The sequence below is a fragment of the Hemicordylus capensis genome, chromosome 7 (assembly GCF_027244095.1).
Source record: "Hemicordylus capensis ecotype Gifberg chromosome 7, rHemCap1.1.pri, whole genome shotgun sequence".
NCBI classification, from domain to species: domain Eukaryota; kingdom Metazoa; phylum Chordata; class Lepidosauria; order Squamata; family Cordylidae; genus Hemicordylus; species Hemicordylus capensis.
In genome coordinates, this window is record NC_069663.1 from 870,395 (window position 1) to 889,726 (window position 19,332).

The 19,332-nt window shown below is 49.7% G+C and overlaps 1 protein-coding gene across 1 annotated transcript; it reads right to left on the reverse strand.

Moving 5' to 3' along the window:
- Positions 1–1,257: 1,257 nt before the first annotated feature.
- On the reverse strand, positions 1,258–18,609 carry LOC128332775 (uncharacterized). Its single transcript, XM_053267495.1, has 11 exons — positions 18,324–18,609; positions 17,937–18,000; positions 16,792–16,877; positions 16,396–16,468; positions 15,351–15,436; positions 14,938–15,016; positions 14,446–14,537; positions 13,853–13,922; positions 13,383–13,552; positions 12,871–12,988; positions 1,258–1,269 (listed from the first exon to the last, which is right to left on the reverse strand). The coding sequence occupies exons 1-11, from the start codon at positions 18,362–18,364 to the stop codon at positions 1,258–1,260; spliced, it is 891 nt and encodes a 296-aa protein (XP_053123470.1). The 5' UTR covers positions 18,365–18,609.
- Between the last annotated feature and the right edge of the window lie 723 nt (positions 18,610–19,332).

The following is a 19,332-nucleotide window of genomic DNA, read 5'->3' on the forward strand; positions in this document are numbered from 1 at the left end:
TTAAACCCTCTGTTTCTTTCTTCAAGTTGCCATTCTTAAGCCATTGCCAGGTCTTGGTGATGTCTGATTTTCCACTTATATTGTGTAAATATTGACCATGCAGGGGCTTATTTCTCCATTTTTCTGCTCGGTTCTTGACTTGTTCTTTCTTGTAGGCCTGTTTTGTTTCATTGGTGTTGAATAGTTGTGCGTTCTTGACCATTTGAAGTACATCTTCTTCACTGTCCCTGATATATTCTTCAAGGTCTCTTTTCTCCTCCTCTACTGTTTGATGGACTTGCAGCATTCCTCTTCCACTTGAGCTGCGAGGGAGGTAGAGCCTATCTACATCACTGTGGGGGTGCAGAGCACGATTGATGGTCATGATTTTCCTGGTCTTACGATCTAGCGTCTCCAGCTCTGCCTGGGTCCAGTCTATCATTCCTTCAGTGTATCTAATAACAGGTATAGCCCAGGTGTTTATGGCTTGTATGATGTTCCCGCCATTGAGTATGGACTTGAGGATTTTTCTGACTCTCCTGATGTATTCACTTCCCATTTTTCTTTTAACTTCAGTGTGTGCGATGTTATCAGCCTGGAGAATGCCCAAGTATTTGTAAGGTTCTTTCTCTTCCAGGTTCTTGATCTTGCTTCTATTGGGCAGTTCTATTCCTTCTGTTTTTCTTATTTTCCCTCTGTTCATTATTAATGCAGCACACTTGTCTAGTCCAAACTCCATTGCTATATCGCTACTGAATATACGGACAGTGTTTAGCAGTGATTCGATTTCTGACTGGGACTTTCCATACAGCTTCAGATCGTCCATGTACAGCAGATGGTTGATTTTACTGGATGTTTTAGATGTTTGGTATCTGAGGCTTGTTTTGTTTAGTATTTGTGAAAGTGGGGTCATGGCGATTACAAACAATAGAGGGGATAGTGAGTCCCCTTGGAAAATGCCTCTTCTAATGCTAACCTGTCCAAGTGCCTCGCCGTTGATTGTTAACTGTGTACTCCACATGCTCATTACTTTTTAAATAAATATCTGAATGTTTTGGCTGACACCAGTTGTTTCTAAACATTTTAGTATCCATGTGTGAGGCAATGAATCGAAGGCTTTCTTGTAGTCAATCCATGCAACACTTAGATTGGTTTTTCTTCTCTTGCAGTTTTCTAAGATTATTTTGTCAATCAGCAGCTGGTCTTTTGTGCCTCTGGTGTTCGGGCAATTTCCTTTCTGTTCAACTGGAAGCTGTTTGTTAGTTAATAAGTGTTGCATCACTTCATCTGCTATTATTCCAGGTAATAATGTGAACATGGTTGGCAGGCAGGTTATCGGTCTATAATTACTTGGAACTGCACCTTTTGCTGGGTCTTTCATGATGAGATGAGTTTTCCCAGTTGTTAGCCATTGTTCAATATCACTCCTTGCAAAATGTGATTGAACTGTTTGGATAGTTGTTTATGAAGGCTTGTTAGGTGTTTAAGCCAGAAGCCATGCAGTTCATCGTCGCCTGGCGCAGTCCAATTTTTAATTTTCTTTGCTCTTTCACTGATTAATTCTGGTGTTATTATTAGATCTTGCATTTGTTGGTTACATTTTTTGACTTCTTTCATCCAACCTGCTTTTTTATTATAATCTATTGGATTGTCCCATAATTTCCTCCAGAATTGCACTGTTTCTTCTTTATTTGGCGTTTCTACGTTTCTTGCAGTTTCTCCTTCTATGCTTTGGTAGAAACGTCTCTGATTCGACTGGAATTGGAGATTCTGCCTGTGTTGTGTAATTCTGGCTTCATATCTGCTAATCTTCTTTGACACTGCTGTTATTTGCTGCTTTATTATTTCCAGGACTTCTCTCATTTTCCTTGAATCTAGGTGGTATTTTTGGATCCGATACTGTTTAGTGTTTTCATTCTTCAGCTTCTTGTCTGGCATATCTTTCAATTTACTAGCATCTGATCTAAGCCTGGAGACTTTATTTTCTAATCAAATCTTCCATTTAGGTGATGTACTGCTTTCTTTTTTGACAGGTCCACTGATCTTCTATCCGAGCTCTTGTGTTGTTATTGTTGCTGCACTGTACATGAGTTGGTTTGTTTCTTGCAAATTATTGGTTGTTATTTCTGCAAGTGCAGCATTGACATCTTTTAATGCCTGAGCAAGTTGTTTTTTGGCAACTGTTTTTAGAGCGGGAAGTCGAACCCTGGTGGTTGTTTGCTTCATGTGCTCAGTTATTTTTTGCTTTAGTTCTTCTTGCTTTCCTGTTAAACGGCATTTGGGTTTTTGAGGTGAAGGCAAAGGGGAGGTTGCCTGGTTTTAATTTTAAAACAGTTCAGCAACGGTGATATCCTCTATTTCCAACACCTCCTCCATCTGCGCCTGAGCAACTGCTTCCGTTGGTGGTAATTCTTCTTCCATATCTTGAGCCTGTGTTGCTCTTTGCAGTTCTTCCAGCACAACTCCTGTGAATACTTTATTTCTTATTCTGAATCTTCTCTGGTCTGCTAGCCTTTGTTCTGTTATTTCTGTATCTGGATGCTTCTCTTTCCAAATTTGGTACATTCTTTTTAAATCACCTCTTCTAGTTGGACTAGACTTGTAATAGCAGATCATTATATCCTTCTTGGCATTTTTTGTATATTTTTTTTTGGTTAAGCGACGTTTCTTCCAGTAGCTTTGCTGTCTCCAGCCCTGGTTGCTCAACTGAAGATCCTGAGTCCTGTAGCCCACTTGCCACCAGATGTCCAGGGACTATAGCACCTGGCGCGGTCCTTGTTGACCCGGGCGATGACCAATCCGGTATAGATTTATTAAAGTTACGTCTCACCATATTGTTGATGGGAGAGGCACTCTTTGTCTGGATCCTCTGGTGAGACTTGTCTTGTAATAATAATAATAATTATTATTTTTAATAATTAATAATAATAATGATATTATTATTATTATTATTATTATTATTAACATTTATATCCTGCTCTTCCTCCAAGGAGCCCAAAGCAGTTTACTACATACTTAAGTTTCTCTTCACAACAACCCTGTGAAGTAGGTTAGGCTGAGGGAGAAGCGACTGGCCCAGAGTCACCCAGCTAGTATCATGGCTGAATGGGGATTTGAACTCAAGTCTCCCCGGTCCTAGTCCAGCACTCTAACCACTACACCACGCTGGCTCTTCCGATAGCCTTTGAAGTACCCCTAGGGGTACTTGTACCCCCTGTTGGGAACCCCAATCTATCTCAATATTGTCTATTCTGTCTAGCAGTGGCACTCCAGAGTTTCAGGCAAGAGTTTTCCCCAGCTCTCCCTGTAGATGCCAGGGATTGAACCTGGGACCTTCAGCATCTTTAAGCAGATACTCTACCACTGAAATACAGCCCCATCCCTAACACAGTCCAAGGGACAATAAAATGCTCCTTTAGGGAATAATGTTTGAAAACTGCATGCAGAAGGTTCCATATTCCCTCCCTGGCAGCATCTCCAAGACAGGACAAGATTTTTTTTTATTTTTAGGACAAGATTTTAGGACAAGATTTTTTTATTGAACCAACAAACTACGAAAGCATATGAAACCCTTGCCTGTAAACTTGGAAAAGCTGCTGCCAGTCTGTGTAGACAATACTGAGCTAGATGGACCAAGGGCCTGACTCAATATAGAGCAGCTTCTGATGTTCCTAAGTTCCTATATTCACAGTGAAGTCCTAAGTGTTTTGAAACGGAGGGGGGAAATATTTAAAACTGAAAACCTGGACATTTTTGATGGAACTGTGAGTCTGGATTTGCTTAAAATGGCAAGAGGGTGGTGGAGATTAGGAAGGCAGGAAGGCAGTCTAAATAAATATCATAGGATTTGTCTTACACATAGTCTTACACAATGCTTGCTTGTATTAAAACTTGTTTTTGTTTTTTAAAAAGCATGTGGTTTCTGCATAGAATAAATGTGTGGTTTTTTTCCTGGGGAAGAGCATGAGCAATACCCTGCTAACTAGGCAAAGAGGCACCTTTTAACGTGGTGATTCTCTTTATTTAGCAGGGGGAGAGTAACTGGCCCTATCCATCCCCAGCACAGCATCCCTCCAGTGACTTTTGCTGGTGTCTATCTTATGTTTCTTTTTAGAGTGTTAGCCCTTCGGGGACAGGGATCCATCTTATTTAGTTATTTATTATTCCTCTGTGTAAACCACCCTGAGCCATTTTTGAAAGTGTAGTATAAAAATCAAATGAATGAATGAATGAATGAATGAATGAATGAATGAATGAAATCTTACTTGGAATCTGAATAGGGGGAGGCGGTCCACAATTCTGAAAATGATGCTAATGCACCAAACTGTCCACGTGGGAAGCTTCGAGGCAGAGAGTGTCCAAGGCAGGCGCGTTCTTAAATTCTTCTTAAATTTGGATTCCCACAAGTTGTTTGAGAAGGAGAGCTGGTCTTGCGGTACTAAGCATCATCATCATCATCATCATCATCATCATCATCATTTATTCAACTAGCACTTGGCAGAGTTGTAAGAAAGGCCTTGGGAAAGATATTTAGATGCCATGAAGTGTCTATACCTACAGAGATTAGAATAGTTTGGACAATTGTTTTCCCCGTGACACTCTGTGGATGCAAAAGCTGGATTTTTAAGAAGCAAGATAGAAAAAGTATTGACACTTTTGAACTTTGGTGCTAGAGAAGACTTTTGAGGATACCATGGACAGCCAGGAAAATAAACAAATGGATCACAGAACAAACCAATCCAGAATTTTCACTCAAGGCAGAAATGACCAGGCTCAAACTATCATACTTTGGACACATTATGCGAAAACCCAGCTCCCTTGAGAAGTCCATAATGCTGGGGAAAGCTGAAGGCAAGAGAAGAAAATGGCCAGCAGCAAGGTGGATGGACCTGATCACGACAGCAATGGATGCACCACTGAGAGACGTTAAAGGCCAAGTTGAAGACAGATCATCCTGGAGAGAATCTATATATGTGGTCGCTAAGAGTCGACACAGACTTGACAGCACTTAATCAATCAATCAATCAATCAATCAATCAGGGAGAGAGAGGGGGATATGTCTCCATCATCTCTCTAGGAGGAAACAAAGAAGATTGACTCACCACAGGAGGTACCTGAGGAGTCAAAGCAGGGTTCATAGAGTAGAGGCAAGCAGGGACAGGTGAGGAGACCCTGACTAGCTCCCTCTGATCCTAATGCCCCTAGTTGCCATTAGGTTAGTTGGTGCAAAAGGTCGATGCACTGGAACTCCATCTCCAACACGTATAGACAATAGTGAGCTAAGCAGACCAATGGTCCGGCTTGGTATAAGACAGCTTCCTATGTTCCTATATACAACTCCCATAGAATCACAGGATCATAGAATGTCAGAGTTGGAAGGTACCTTAGAGTTCTTCAGTCCCCTACTCTGTGCAGGAAACTGCTACAGCAGCTCGGACAGATGCCTGTCCAGCCTCTGTTTGAAAACCTCCAGCAAAGGAAAGCCTACCACTGCATGAGGGAGACTGCTTCGCTGTCGAACAGCTCTTACAATTAAGAAATTCTTCCTAATGCCTAGCCTAAATCTGCTTCCTTGCCATTTCAACCCATGGATTCGAGTAGCCCAGCCCTAAGGAGCAACAGAGAACCAGTCTGTTCCTTCTTCTATAAGGCCATGGTGGCCAGGGATGTTGTAGTTTAGTATCATCTGGAGACCCAAATATGAGGACCCCTGACCTTCGAATGATGAGTTAGTGTTCTAGCATACAGTCGAGATGTGCAACGAAACCAGACCACACCCTTGTGCAGCAACTATAATGTGCCAAGGGAAGGCAGGTAGTTTGCATAAGAGAAAACACACTCAGAATTGATCATTTCTACAGTCCTTTTTAGTGCTTCACAATGGATATCACATTGCTCCTCTTCCGTTTCTGTTGTGAAATGTCATGATGCATCTCTTGAACTCCTCCCTCCACCTTCCATGATCTTCTGGGTATTTGAAGACCATCTTTCCAGGCCTTCACAACTCTGGTCCTGCCCCCAGTAGAAACATAGGAAGTTGCCTTATACCAAGTCAGACCCTGGGTCCACCTGGCTCAGAACTTTCTGGCACAATATTGTCTATTCTGACTGGAAGCAGCTCTCCAAGGTCACAGGCAGCTTTTCTCTGTTGCCCCCGAGGACTGGATTACAAATTGGATTAAAAATTCCATGGGGTGAAATTGCAAGGAAGCAGATTTAGGAGACGACAGGGATCAAACCTGGGACCTTCTGCGAGCAAAGCAGATGCAATTCCAGCTCCGTGATTTCCAGCTCTCTGCTCCTAAATGATCGGGGTGGGGGTGGGGGCCAGTTCTCTCCTGCGTCTGCTTCCCTCTTCACTGTTCTAGCTATGTTTCTCAGGAAGACGGTTCCCAGAAGCAGTTTAACCCAGGCTGCTCGTCTGCAGCGCAGGCATCCCTATGGATCACGGTGCTGCTGGCCCGCCTAACCCCACTTTGAAGCCTGGCCTTTAGACAAAGTTTAGGGTGCGAGCGTGCCCTTTACCCCGGCACTGGGATCAGATGGGTGCTCAGGCTGCTTGTTGCCTGAGTGCACACAGAGATGGGTGCCTAGAGCGCCCGTCTCAGAGGAGAGGAGAGCTGGTCTTGTGGTAGCAAGCGTGTCTTCCCCCCTTAGCTGAGCAGTGTCTGCCTTGGTTTCATTTGAATGGGAGATTAGACGTGTGAGCACTATAAGAGATTCCCCATCAGGGGATGGAGCCGCTCTGGGAAGAGCATCGAGGTTCCAGGTTCCCTCCCTGGCAGCATCTCCAAGATAGGACTGAGAGAGATTCCTGCCTGCAACCTTGGAGAAGCTGCTGCCAGTCTGTGTAGGCAATACTGAGCTAGATGGACCAATGGTCTGACTGGCAGCTTCATATGTTCCTATCCCCCAATGCACCACGCTCGACACACTATGCATTGTGGAATATCCAAAGGTTGGGATGTGTCATCCCAGCCTCCAAAGATCCACACTGCTGGTAGCAGTGAGGATCATGTGAGCGCATGGTAGTATACCTGAAGAAAAGCAGAAGAATCATCTGGGGGGGAAATTAGTTGGACTCTGCCTACCCCACTGCCCGCCCTCCGCATCCCAGGACTATCATGTGAATAGCCTCAGGGTCTTACTCCCAGTCAGCTCTAATTCCAGCTTTAGCGCCAACTTTAAACTCTTCCTCCAGCTTTCACTAACTTTCTGCTGCAGGCGAGCCTCCTTTTATTCTCTCCCCCCCCTCCAATTTTCCGAAACTAACCGATTTAAAATTGACTGCATGTTATGCTTTAAAAGAAAATTATTACAAAATGATGTATAGATGGTATATGACACCCCAAAAATTGGCATTAATGTATAAAAATGTATCAAACAAATGTTGGAAGTGTGGACAGTCTGAAGGCACTTTTTTTCCTATGTGGTGGAGCTGTGGGAAGGCTAAAGCATATTGGGAGATGATATATAATGAGTTAAAGAAAATATTTAAAATGACATTTCCTAAGAGGCCAGAATCCTTCCTGCTGGGAATAATAGAAGGTGCAATTTCTACAACTAATTCAACGCTTTTTATGTACGCTTCGGCGGCGGCTAGAATTATATATGCACAGAAATGGAAGAGTAATGAAGTGCCTTCAAAAGAAGATTGGCTGATAAAATTTTTGGAATATGCGGAGATGGCAAAACTTACAACACTAATAAGAGACCAAAATTTTGAATGCTTCAAAGAAGGTTGGAAACCATTCTTGTTGTATCTAAAGAACTATTTTCCTACTATGGACTTTACAGCAGGGTTCGAAATTTAGTAAAAAAAACCTGCAGGTTGGATAGATTAGCTATGTTTGTAAGGATTTAAATTTATGTTTTGAACTATTATTATAGCAAGGGTGAACTTTATAGCTGATGATTCACGAAGAGATGCGTGCGGGAAGTCCACCTTTGTCTATTCGTAATAAATGACATATTAATATTGTTAAAAATAATAAAAATTGAATTTGGGGAAAAAACCAAACCAACCAATCAAAATTAATACAAGCTCCCCCCATTAAAAAAACGAAACCAAACCAATCCAATCCAACCCTCTCCTCCCTCCAAAAACCAAACAGCAGGACTCTTTCCCCAACCAGACCAAACTGTCAAAGGGGAGCTGTGAACTCTTGATCCCTGCCAGCTTCTTATTACAGAGCACAGGAAGGAAGCAAATACGCATTCAAAACAGAAATGTGAAGAGCACAAGAGGAGGTCAAGGCCTTGTTCCTGCACAAATGGCATTTCATACTTGGCAGGACTTTTTAATCACTGGAATGGAATCACATGTCATATTTGGCTGTATTGGAGGCAGTCAGTGTTGGTTTGTAAGCTTGCCAGGCCTTGCCAAGGCTGTGCTTTCCGGGCACTCGATTGGAAGGTGCAGCTTGCTCCCAGGATCCTGTGCTCAGCAAACCTCATTGGCGGCAAACCTCAAGTGGGCTCCTCAGGAGTGATCCAAGCCAATTGTCTGAGTGAGTGCTTCCAAACAAGAGGCATTTGCATGGACCTGTAGCAGTGTAGCAGCGTCTCCCTCAGCCAAGAGGTGAGCTTGGGAGTCTGTGGGCACAAACGCTCCAAGGGAGACGAGAAGAAAAGAGGAACTCAGACACGACATATGTTTTGAACAAAAGGGGCAACTTTATTAATATACTTAAATAGGTTACAAGTCGTCACTTAACTTTCTAACTAAAGGAAACAAAACAGGACAGAATGGAGTAGGCAAAAAAACTTTCCATCTTGGCCAATCTGTTGGAAAGCCAAAAATTCCTACTCGGCCCCCAACAGGGCGACCAGCAAAGCCCATTCTGTCCCTGGGAGGGAGGGGGAGGGAGGGAGGGAGGGAAGGGAGGAAGCCCAGGGTCACACGGAACAAGGGAATAGCAGGGCAAACAAAATTGGGGGGAGTCCCAGCCAGCCCCCACCCACCCCACCGCTCCTTGCAGGCATGTTCACTTGGTCTCCTCTTCTGGGGCGGATCGACTCCTCCAGCCTCCCAGCAGCAGCACATGCCTGCAAGAAGCACAAAGCAGCGTCAGTGGGGTTGCCCTGCTCCTCCTCCCTTTCCACTCCGGCAGCCCAGCAAGCGGGGATCGGGCAGTGGGGTGGGGGTTGATGGGGGGGCAAGCCAGAGAATTCGGGCTCCCCACTGTGCAGCCACAGCATGGAGCAGGAGGGAGAGGAGGATTCTCTGGCCTGCCACCGGGCAGCACCAGGGGGCGCTACTGGGGCTGCAGGGGGCCCCCAGAGTCTCCCAGGCTCCTCTGCTGCTGCACCGGTTTGGGAGGAAGGAGGAGGGAGCGGAGGGGGGAGTGAGGCGTGGCTGCGGGAGTGGAGGGGGGGGAGGAGCACACCCTCGGCAGGGGAGGGGGCGGATGCCTGGATGGGGCTTCCCCTGCCAGGGGAAGCCAGGCCGCTGGGGAAGGGGAGAAAGGTGGAAGGAGGAGGGGGCGCTCCTTGGCCAGCTGGTGGGAATGGAGGGAGGCGGTGACCTTGCCCTCCTGCTGGGGCCACACAGCCTACCCGGACCCAAGGGAAGCCCAAGAATGGTTCCAAAGGGCCACTTGGGGGCAGGGTGGTCCTGTAGCCTCCTCCCACAGCCTGCCAGCACAAGCAAGGGGAGGGGCTTCTGCACCCCAGAGGCGGGGCTTCCTTGGGCCAGGGGAGTGGAGCCTGCTTCCCCCTCACTCCTCAGACAGAACTGCACTTCCCTGCTGGATGTCTTCTTGTGGACAGATCTTGTGTCCACGCGGTTGGAGGAGGTCTTCTGGGAGGCCCCTGCGCTGCACGGTCTTTCCTGAACCTCCCTTCAGCTGCTGATCTTCAAGGGAAGAGCACGGGGCTGTTGTTCCTGGAAAGAGAGAAGGACATTGGTTCAGAGATGGGGGGTCTTCTCACACTCTCCCCCATGACACCACCAAGCACCAGGGACTCCTGGCAGAATATTTGTGTCCTCATTTCCCAGAGGGAAGAGAGATCTTTCCTCTTTCCCTTTGGCTACTGGTACAACCAGCCACAAGGGCCGAAGATGGCATTCCAACACGAGGGAGGGTTGCCCAGATTCCTGCCCACCCTTCCTGCAGCCCCAGCCCCCTCCCCCTCCCTAACCATCGGGGCCCCTTCAAGTGAAGCCCTGCCTTGGTCTACTCACCAGTCGGTCAGGTGGAGAGATCACCGTACTCTGGCGGGTGTCTCTTCTTCTTACAGCCCGCCCACAAGCGCCGAACGGCAGCCCGCAGCCCGTGCCGGGAGTGGAGGGAAAAGGCCTTCTTCACGATCTTCTCTGTCTTGCAGGCAACTCTCCCGACCTCGGGGTCATGGTCGCCAAGCAAGCTCTCCAGCGCTGGAGGGATGAAGGAGAAGGTTCAGAAATGGCATGAAGAGATCACCCCACCCTTGGCCAAGCCCCACCATTTCCACACCAAGAGGGCGCAAGTCCTGACTCTTTCTCCCCTGCACTCTGGGAAAGCCTACTGCTGAGCATCCCTGAGGATGCAAGCGGGACCTTCCATTTGAGGGGACAGGTGGCCCATTCCAGCTCTGTGGTCCCTAAATCTAGGCCTCTCCCCTCACAGAAACTTCCCCTTCCCACCCAGAAACCGGCACTTACCAGCATGGAAGGTCTCTATGTTCCCTTCAGTGAGGATGCTGCCCTTTTTGTGGACCAGGTGACCTAAAAAACAAGGGTGGAAGGAAATGGGACCACAGTTCAGGACACTGTGCATGGACAACCCGATCATTCAGGAGAGGAAGTCCTCCCCTCTCTGCTCCCTCTGGGACTGACAATTTGAGCCATTCCTCCAGGGACTCTTATGTCACCTTGGGTGGAAATTAAGCCAAGAGACCTCGCTAACACGCACTGGGCCAGTCCTCCTGGGGAGGGAACAGCTCCTGCCCCTCCACACCCTTCTGGCAGTGCCTTCCAAGAGAATGAACCTTTGCCCACCAAGACGACCCACTAAGGGAGACCCAAAAGTCTTGTTTCGCTTACCGATCAGCAGGGCAGCCATTCTCCTCACTGAAGGCTGCTCGCTGTGGAAGAAGCCCAGGATCTTGGTGGCCTCCATCTCCACGGCGTCCTCTGTGCCGAGCTGCCGAATCTGGGATCAAGAGCAAAGACAAATCCCGAGTGAGCAAAGCATCGCCCAAAGGTCCTTGAGCCATTTGAGCCGAGGGATGGACAGGGAGGGGCTGCCCTTACCAGACGCTTGGCGATCTTGTGGAGCAGCTCCTGCAGGCTGTAAGAGTCCCGCGCCAGCAGCTTGCCCTCCAGGTGCCATAGGAGGGCTTCCGCCAGGAGGCTCAGATTGTCCTTCGCAGCCTGCCAAAAGAAAGACCGGAATGGGAGTGAAAAATCCTCCCAAGGGATTCCAAGAAACCTCTTAGGGGGCTTCAAGGAGTAGGGCCTGGATATGCCAAACCACAGCGGGACAGCTCGTGAATTCACCATCCCATGAGGCTAACTCTGGGGTCTGCCACTGGGCAGCTGGACTTGGGGAAGCCTAAACACCTTCGTAGGGGTGGCAGGAAGAAGTGGGCTCTCACCTGTGCTACCTCCAGGTCCTCATCCTCCACATGCATCAGCACCGCGATGAGGGTCGTGATGTTCTCCTCTGTACCCTCATGATGATGGTGGCGGTGCTGCAGGAGATCCAGGTGGGTCCTCATGGCTGCCCTTCGGATCTTAGCCTCCTCCTACAAAGAAGAACAGGGCTTGTTATTAGGGAGGAATTCCTCACCTCCATAATTGATGAAGAGCTTGCATGGGTCTCTAGGGGGTGTCTGGTTTCCCTTCTCCAACCCAGTCGGAACCTGCAGGTTGGCCGGCCCTCATAGAGCCGGGGCGGAGGGCTGGCGTGCAAGTACTCACGTGGTGGAAGAGAGGGCGGCACAGGGCAGCCAGGACAGCATTCACCGTGGCCTGGTGTTCTGATGGACAGTGCCTCAGCCGCTCCATGAAGGCCAGGACCCCCAAAGTGGCATCCAGACTGGAGGTCCTGAGCCCTCCCAGGATCCCAGCACTAAAATCCTGGGGTTTCTTCGCCTAGGGAGGGAAAAGGTGGATCCTTGAGAACACATGCTAGTCTACCCCCTGCTAAATGGACCACATAGCTGTCCATGTTTGATGCCGCTTGGCTTCCATCCAAGAGGGGTGAGAAGGCGGCATTGGAGCACGTGGGGAATCAGGGCTCCCACTGAGAGATGCATTCCCTTAAGGATTTCTCCTTCATCCTGTGGCAAGGGTTCCACAGGCTGAATCCTCCCAACTGGAAAAATCTTCCTGTCACACCTGGGGATGCCTAGGAGCACCAGCCTCAGGAAGGGCTCCCCAAAGAGAGGAGTCTCCATGTCTAGGGATGCTCCATGCCCAGGGATGTCACTCACTGCCTTCAGCTTTCCATAAATGTGGAGAAGACCCCTTTCGCTCAGGTAGCGGATGTTCTGGCTGGGGTGGACTAGCCACGCTACCAGGAGCATCCAGGTCTTCTCTAAGGCAGCAAAGTCTTGGTCTTTCAGGAGCAGCTACAAGAGGGAAAGGAGCAGAAGACCCATCAGCCCCTGGGGCCAAACCCTCCTCTCAGGGAAGCCCACCTGAGGAAAATGCTTCTCACCTCCACAAAGAAGGCCACCTCTGCGAGGGAATGCTCTTCTGGATCTTTATCGAGGCTGAAGAGGGAAGCCAAGTATGCCTTCAGCCTGGCCACTGTGGAGGATGGTGTCTGGAGGAGAGCCCTGCAACACACAAAGGCCCCTGCTGAGTCCTGGGCGGGAGGCCCAGAAAGAGCAGACCTGACCCAAACCACCCCAGCCCCCAGGCCTCCTGAGGAATCTCCTATTCACTCCTACTTACCTCACCAAGAGGGCCACACCCTGGAGGCAGCTCTGCGGAGAGCACAGGGATTCCCAGCAGGTCTTCTCTGGGGTCACCTGTGCCACCCTCTCCAGCAGGGTTCGGACAATCTGCGCGGTCTCCCTGCAGAGAAGAGAAGGTTGCTGTCACCACCATGTCAAGGGTGGAGGCAGTGGACAAGGGAGGGACTCCTTGCGGGGTGGCATAGTATCAAGGGTGGAGGGACTGAGTTGGACCATGGGAGGGAGACCACAGAGGTGAAGTGACTTTATCCACAGCTGGCTTTTTAACACTGCAGATGCATTTTAAGGCTCTCTGCAGAGCCAAGAGGGCTGCAAATTCTGGGCTCTCCTCTGTGTAGCTGAGGCAGGGGACCTCCGTGCCAGAGTCACCCCAACAGGCCAGAAATGCTGCTCACCCATCAGAGTGGGACATGGGAGAAATGACCCTAGCCTGTCCTCCCAGAGTGCTGGAAGGAGGAGTTGCTGGCCCCGCTTTCCCCACCGCCATGACTTACTCAGGAGGCAGGTAATGGCTGTCTCGGTTCCCGACTCCCTCGGTGGTGTTCTGCAGGCCGGTGAGGATCTTGTTGACCAGGCCCACCAGGAGTTCGGGGAACCTTTCCTCCACCTCACTGGCATACTCCACGCTCCGGATGACGTCCCCAATCTTCTTTGTTGCTCTCCCCTGTGAAGAAGAGGAGGGTCAGGCCTCAGCACACAGTCCGAGGGACGGTTATGGGTCAGGAGAATCCCCAGGGCCAGGCCAGTGCCATGGGTGTCTGCACCCACATCTGGGCCTGAAGGGTGCTGCCTCTGGCTCAGGGTGCATGAGGTCAACTGCAAGGGAAAGACATCCACAAGGGGAAAAGGGAAGTCCCCACCTCCCGTGTGAACAGTGACTGCCATCCAAGCCGCCATCCTGTGTAGTGCAGGAAAGGAGGGGCAGAGGGGTGGAGTCAAGTCACCCTTGGTTTGCACCCCTTACCTCTCCCAGATGGACCGAGGAGAACCAATCTGGGGCCAGCTGTCCTCTTCTTTCCTCTTCGCCGATGTTCCTGAGAGAGGAGAGGAGAGAGAAAAGCTTCTCCAAGAACTGTCCTGTTGGAGATGGCAGCCAGCTGAAGAAGAACACGGGCACCCAAACAGATGCTAAGCAAAGATCTCGCCTCCTTTGGGAGGTGGCTGGCAGGGGAACTTCATCAGGCCAGAGATCTCCCAAGTCCAGCCTTTCATTCCCCACTGAGAAGCCCTGGGAAGTGTTCAAAGGGGGCATCGAGACAGGAGCCCTCCCCTGCTCCTTCTCCCCAACACCCGCTCATGCCAACAGCATGGGGGTCTCAGAGCTCCCTCTGCTAACAGCGAGCAATAGACTTGCTGGTGTCTCTCTTGCACCGGCTGCCAATAGGCCTTCTTGGGTGAACTCCCCCTCCAGATTTCTCAGGGAGCAGGTAGGAGGAAACATCCCTCTATGGGGCTCAGACATGGGGGATCTGCCCCTGTCCCCTGCATTCTTCTGCTGGCTACGCTAAAAGCCCCCCAGCTCCCTACTGGCTCCTCAGCTGAGACGAGGATACCTACCTGGCCGAACTGGGGGTCAGCGGAGAGTCCCACACCTCGTCCTCGATGCTGCTGATGTCATGCATGGTGTCATCCTCATCCTTCGAGGAGCACTGGGGAGGAGAGAGAAGAGAAACGGGAGTGTTCCGGGGCTTGCATTGACCTTGCGAGGCTTCTGAGAGGAACCAAGCCCAAGGGACGGTTGGGAAGACATCCGGCTCTAAAATAAGACCTGCCTCTTGGTAGAAAAGGCATTTGGCATCTCAGCCCAGAAGAGCCTTTCACCACATTTTTGCCCCCTTTCCAATGCCTCAGCTGCATTTCCTCCCATCCCACCAATCACAATCCCTCCCATCCTGCAGCATCTAGAACTAGAAACATTCCATGTTCTGTCTCCTGCTGGGGAACAGGGCACTCACACACACACACACACACACACACACACACACACACACACACAACCTAGAGCCCGTTCACATGAAAAAATGGATGATGAAATGGATCAGTTCTGACCTCCGCGGAGGACGAGTCTTCCACCGTGTAGGTGTTCTTCATCATCTTCTTGATGAGCCACTTCTTTGGCTTCGGGACTCTGAGAGGAGAAAGGAGAGACATGGCATAAGAACAGCAATGCATGCCCTGTGGATCAAGTGAAAGACACGTGTAGCCCAGAACCCAAGAGTGGACAGCCAGATGCCTATTTAGTTGTTTGTGAACCACTTGAGACCTGGTTACATGTGGCATTAAAGTGTGTTTATTCAGAGAGAGAGAGAGAGAGATCTCGAGATTCGGAGGTTCCTTGGCTGTCATGGGTTATAATCTTCAACTGGATTCTCCTCCATGAACATGTCTAATCAACCAAGGTTCCCAGGGAAGGTGATCCGCCTCTATGATCCCTGGAGCGGCCCTTCAGCTGAGAAAGGTACCTGGGGGAACTGGTGGCATAGTCCTCTTCCGACCCCTCTTCCTCCATGCTGGCATGTGGAGTCTCGGCCCCCGGGAAGGAAGAACTCTGTGAAGGAGAGAAGGGGGAGAAATGGTTGCTCTGTCCCTCATATTGAGCTTCCTAGGCTTCAGCAGGGAAAAGGCCAGCCTGGCACCTTCCAGAGGTCATCACCGGGTGAGCTGAATGCAGGAAGTGGGCCGGAAGGGGATCGTCCCATTCTGGACACAACTCTTCCCGCTTTCCTGATTTCCAACTTTCTTAAAAACCACTTTGGAGCCCAGGCATGCTGGCTGGAGGCGGGCGGGAGAGATGGCAAAAGAGCTCTTCTCTCGTGCCCGCCTTCCTCGCAATGAGGTCGGTCGGGCTGATTTCAGGCCTTCGTGCATTCATGCAAATGGCAGACGGGAAAGGCATCAACTCCCCCCACTCCAAGACATGCTGCGCTCCCTCACTCAGCTGGGGCCCCGATGGCTCTGGTGACTGGAAAAGACCACTTCCAGTCCACTTCATGCTTTCAGTCGGCTCCTTAGTGAGGACACTAAAGGCACGAGCAAAAACATGCCAAAACTGGGTCTCCTTTCCTGTTTCTTTCCCATTTCTTTCCCCTTTTTCATTTAGTTCATTTCTCATTGGTTTGGTTTAGTTTGCTTATTGTTTTGTATTTTTATTCATTCTTCATTTATTTGTCACTGTTTTTCAATGGTTGCCATTAAAGCAACAGGATGCTCCACCTTTAACTGTGAGATCTCGACCAGAAGTCAAGGCCATAGCCACCATCTCCTTGCGGCCATATTCTTTAATCCTATCACCCCCACCGTGCCACCATTGTGATGCAGTGTTGTTAAGGGCATGGCTGTCCCTTTACCATAGCTTTAAGCAAACAACTGTCAGAAGATGGCCGCCCACCCGGCAGCATCAAAACTGGGGCCATTCCACATGCTCTCTACTCCTGGGCAACACGGGGGACCCACACGCCCAACCCACAGTTCTTCCGAGGGAGGGACTGGATGTTGAGGCTTCCTGACCTCTCCAAGGGATGGCTCTTGGTCAGCGGCGGTGTTTTGCAGCCTCCTCAACACGGTGCTTGGCCTCTGGACGCTAAGAAAAGAAAGAAAGAAGACACATGAGATCAGAACACGAGTGCTTAGAAAGAGCTCTGCTTGATGAGATGAAGGAGGCATGCAGCCCAACACCCTGTTTCCAGGAGTGGACAGCCAGATGCCTGCAGGAAGCCCACGGGCTGGGCATGGAGACACCTGCCTCCATGGAATCAACCCTCCATGCTGCTCGGAGCTTCTCTCCACCCTTGGCTTCTTGCTAAACTAACCACTTCCACCCCCCAAAAAATTGCATGGGCTCCTAAGGAAGGTCCTCTACTTCCATGAGCGATGGAGCTGCCCCTCCAGGTGAGAAAAGAGTACCTCGGGGAACTGACAAAGCTCTCCACGTCCAGCTCCTGATCCCTAGTGTTGTCTTCTGGGATCTTGGCCTCTTGGATGTCAGGACTCTGCATATGAGACAAAGGTTTCCAATGAGTGTACTCACTCTGATCTTCCTAGGGCCTAGGATTCGTAGGGAGTTTTCCCCCTGACATTTTCTTTGAGTTCATTTTTATTTCTTTAAATTATTTTGATTTTTTTTTTAAAAGACAAAAAAACCTTATTAAAAAGAAACCATTTGTTCTAATTCTAACTGGTTGGGAGTGCCAGGGCACAGCCACCACATGCTTGTGGCCATTTGGTTTCATCCTATGTCCAACCATGAACCTCCATTGTGATATGATCTACTGTGGTAAGCAAACTGGCCACCATCATTCAAAAGGGCCATCAGAATCAGCTGGCTGCACTCTGGAGCTCTAGTCCAAAGACAGCATGACAGGTAGGTCTGTGAAATCTCTTTCTTTCCCTCCCCAAAACCAGCCATTAACAGAAACATCACTGCATGGGAGCTCCAGAATGGAATGCTAACTGCTTGTTGTCATTTCTTGTCATTTCTTCTGCATTCCTTTCATGGGGAATGGAAACCAAGAGGAACGGGACCCACTGGCATCAATAGTTTGGCCCAGAGAGTCTTCTTGATCCCACCCCTTCATGTCCTCTTCTCTCCTCTCCGCAGGAAACAGGGTTAGCTCAGCCTTTCCAAGGGGAGAGACAAGGTGGGCCCCTGAGTCCGGAGTGAGGGCCATCCCTCCTGCTGTGGGCTGTTTTTCCCTGAGGGGACCAGGATTGTCTCTCCAGAAATGCCTCTTCAGTCAAGAGACCTGGAGGATCTCTGCCAGGAAGACCCTCTCCTCTCCTGACCCGTCTCAGGGTCTTGGGAGCCGTTTGATGCCTCCAATCCAAAGCACACAAACCCAGAAAGGTGGCCATTGGAAGGAGAGGCAGAGGGTTGCAGAATCCTTCCCTAGCCACGACGTTCCCACTGTAATCCTCTGGCCAACATGCAGCAGCTGGATTTCCTCCCCTTTCAGGATCTGACCCCGCTCTGTCTCCTGACGGTGGAGATGCAATCTCCCCTCACCCCTCCACCAGCCCATCCACAAAAGCGACTGGAATCGTTTCCTTACCTCACAAGACCATTCGGTGTCCACGGTCTGGAGAAACCATCCATCCTCCTCAACCGTGAAGACACTGCAGGAAGAAATACAATGGCCTGAGTACCTCGGAAGAGCCTTGCTGGATCAGACCAAAGATGCATCTGTCCCAGCACTCTGCTTCCAATAGGGGACAGCCATCCGGCAGGCCTCCAGGAAGCTATCCTCTGTGCCCTTCAAGCTAGCGGACATCACCACCACATCTTGGAAGAGTGAATGCTTCTACGCAGGGGCGTAACTACCATGAGGCCGGGGGAGGCCGTCGCCTCGGGGCCCCACTGCCTTGAGGGGCCCCCCAGAGACACCTCCCATGACTCCCCATTGCCCCCTGCCCAGCCCCAAGACCCTTCAGCCACTTGCCCTGTTTGCCCTCCCTCCTGCTGGTCCTCCTGGTCGGCCATCCAAGCAGCAGGCAAGCTGCTTTTCTCCCGGGCACCTCTCAGCTGATCGGCGGCTGGGCGGGGCTTCCAGGGAGGCCTCCGTGTAGGCCTCCGTGAAGCCTGAATTCGAGTAGGCTGGCCAGCCCCAGGAAGAAGGCTGGCAGTCAGAGTGGCCACTCCAGTTCTCTGCAGCAGACCCTCTTCTTCCCAGGCCAGACAGCTCAGCCTTGGCCAGGTAGAATGTGGATTCCTTTTGGTGGTCACACCCCGCCCCCCGCCCCCTATATCCAGGTAGGGATCTGCTTGCCATAGGGCTTGGATGGGGGGTGGGGAGACTGAGAAGTCTCTGAATATTTCATGGAAGACTGATTGGAAAATTTGCTGGCTTAAAAAAACCCTCTAAAAAGTCCTAGAAGTGGCTTGTTTCATGGCAGGAAATTACAAAAACTTCTGGAACAAATTTATTTATGTCTTCATTCATTCATTCATTCATAAATACACTTCTGTTCAAGTTGTTTTGCAACCCAAGTCTGAGTGAGAACAGACATGAGTGAGAACTGTGACGCATGTGTTGTGCTTTTATATTTTTCCCCCTTAGGGTCAATCTGGCCCACATGTGAATGCAGCACCTCCATTCCAGAGGAGATGTGTGTTAAAGGGCTTTCAAAGCCTCTTGTGAAAAACCTCCTGGAATCAAACTGGACTGAATTTGTTCAGAATTCTGAGAAAACAAACATAGGCTCACCGTGCATGGTTGAAAGTCTCCTTTGCTAATCTGCAGCAAGGGGCCCATTTTAATCATTAGTGTTTCTAGTGTGTTCTAGGCATTAAAAGTAGCACAAATATATAGTATTCAATGTATATCACTATATATTGTGAAGTGTGTGTGTATTCAGTGAAATGTATTTCTTGGCAGCATACATATTTTGAAATATCAGACTTAAATCCTTGGAAGCCTGGGGTGTGTGGAAGCCCTGGACTTTGGGGGG